At 44.5% G+C, this 2013-nt stretch overlaps 1 protein-coding gene across 1 annotated transcript in view; it reads right to left on the minus strand.

The window, feature by feature from the left end:
* Positions 1-2013, minus strand: part of LOC103733792 (nephrocystin-3-like) — a 52467-nt gene that overhangs the window by 39201 nt on the left and 11253 nt on the right. The window contains 1 exon segment of the mRNA XM_029563364.1: positions 1972-2005. Within this exon segment, the coding sequence (XP_029419224.1) occupies positions 1972-2005 (34 nt within the window).

The raw sequence follows: 2013 nt of genomic DNA on the forward strand, positions 1-2013 counted from the left end.
AAATACAAATATTGAATTATCGGCACTAAAGGCGCAAGACCTGTCTCTTCTCCAGGCCTTCTACCCTTTCTGCAGCTACTGCTCTGATCTTTATAACCAGCCTTTCTATAGGAAAGACCTGGGGGCCAATGGGAAGTGTCAAATGGCTAGCAAAACCTTGACTGAGTTAAAGAAAAGGTTAAAGTTTGCTACAAAGAACCATAGTTATAATTGTTAGAAAGTTCTGGAAAAAAAAATCTTAGAAACAATAACCTATTGGTGTTTTCTACACCACAGGAACATTGCAAGCAATCTCCATTTTTATAAAAACATTAAGGGAGGCAAATTGATGTGCATGTGTGGGAGGGGCAGGGGACTGTTACGTAATTCAGAACTTGCAAATTAAATTACTAGTCCCAAAGAGAAAAGAGAAAAAGAATGCCCTATAAGATATTTCTATGCCAACTTAAGCTATTGATCCACAGATATTTTCCATGCTAACATCATTCTGACTCTGTTCTACAGACATCTGGAACTTTAACTCTCCTTCTGTTACTGTTTTGGGAGAAAAGTCTGAGGTCCACCTGAATATTAGTGAGGACGCTATAAACTGACACATGGGGCTTGGCTAGAATGCTTGGATTCTAGGCTGTAGCTCAAATACTCTGGTGGAAGGGAAGTGGAGGGCATAATGAAACAAGTAGGCCACGCTAGGGGGTGAGGGATGAAGTCAGAGGGGATGGAGGCCAGCTGGCTTGCTGGTCTGCTCTATAGGATCTGGTGAGGGAGTGGTCTGGAGGAAACAGGAAGTTGTTGCTAAGAAGAGAAGCAACACTGTGGGGCAGGAGGAGCTGAGAAGTCAAGCCCCGGAGAAATAAAGGAAGTCCAAACGTGAAGCAGGAGCTCCCACAGAAGAACTGTTCTGTGAGGAGCTTCTATAGGTAATTTGACTAAAATAAGAACTGAATGAATCCAAGAACAGGAAAGGTGACATCATGGCTTTGGGAGTTCTTCTTTCTTGAGAAGGCTGATGACAGGGAAGTAACCAGCTGCCCCTGTGTGAGCCACCCACTGTGGGTGCTGGGAACCAAACTTGAGTCTTCTGCAAAACCACTGAATCTCTACAGCCCTCTGTTCCTTCCCCCCCAACAGTTCCCTCCTGCTGCACCTGCTCTGGTAAGTTACAGGACAGAGGCATGGCACCTGTGCTTTGGGCTCCTGCACACTTTTCCCACCTACAGGTAAGCATGTTTGATGCAGAGTTTGCTCTGAATCCATTCATCCCACACCCTAATGACCATGAATTTTTAACAGAATTTCATTTCATATGAGTACAGAATGATAAGGAGCCAGTGAACAGTATCTTTAAGTAACTCTGTGGGTACCATCTGCACATAAGGAACAGAGCTCTCAAGCTGTTCAGGGCATTTTTTTGTTTTTGTTTTCCCAGATTCATCTTTTAGAAAGGATGAGGGAGCCAATCAGGAGGGGTGAAGCATAAGTAACCTGAGAGAAACAGGGACCCCAACAGGCCTGCTTGTGGTGTGGAGCTCGTTCCTACTGTCACATCTCTGTGTTTGTTTCTGGGGAGGAGACGCCCTCAAAGGACGAACTCAGGGCCTCATGTATGCCAGGCAAGGGCTACACCACTAGGGTACACAGTCCCCACCCCAAATGACATTCTTCTTGATTGTCATGAAAGAAACAAAAGATGAAAAGAAAGCAATGAAATGGGGAAAATTAAACACAATAAAAGCAAGTCATAAATTTAAGAAATTAAGATTCTTATTCTTTAAAAAGTATATTTAAGCCGGGCGTGGTGGCACATGCCTTTAATTCCAGCACTCGGGAGCAGAGGCAGGTAGATCTCTGTGAGTTCGAGGCCAGCCTGGTCTACATAGTGAGTTCCAGGTCTGCTGGGGCTACAGGGAGACCCTGTCTCAAAAAGACCAAAATAAAAAAAAAAAGACGTGACCACAAAAGCTGAAGTACCTCACGGATACTCTGGAAAAGGTGCATTGTGGTCCTAGAGGG

The sequence above is a fragment of the Nannospalax galili genome, unplaced genomic scaffold (genome assembly GCF_000622305.1).
Source record: "Nannospalax galili isolate Female #2095 unplaced genomic scaffold, S.galili_v1.0 scaffold3296, whole genome shotgun sequence".
NCBI lineage: Eukaryota > Metazoa > Chordata > Mammalia > Rodentia > Spalacidae > Nannospalax > Nannospalax galili.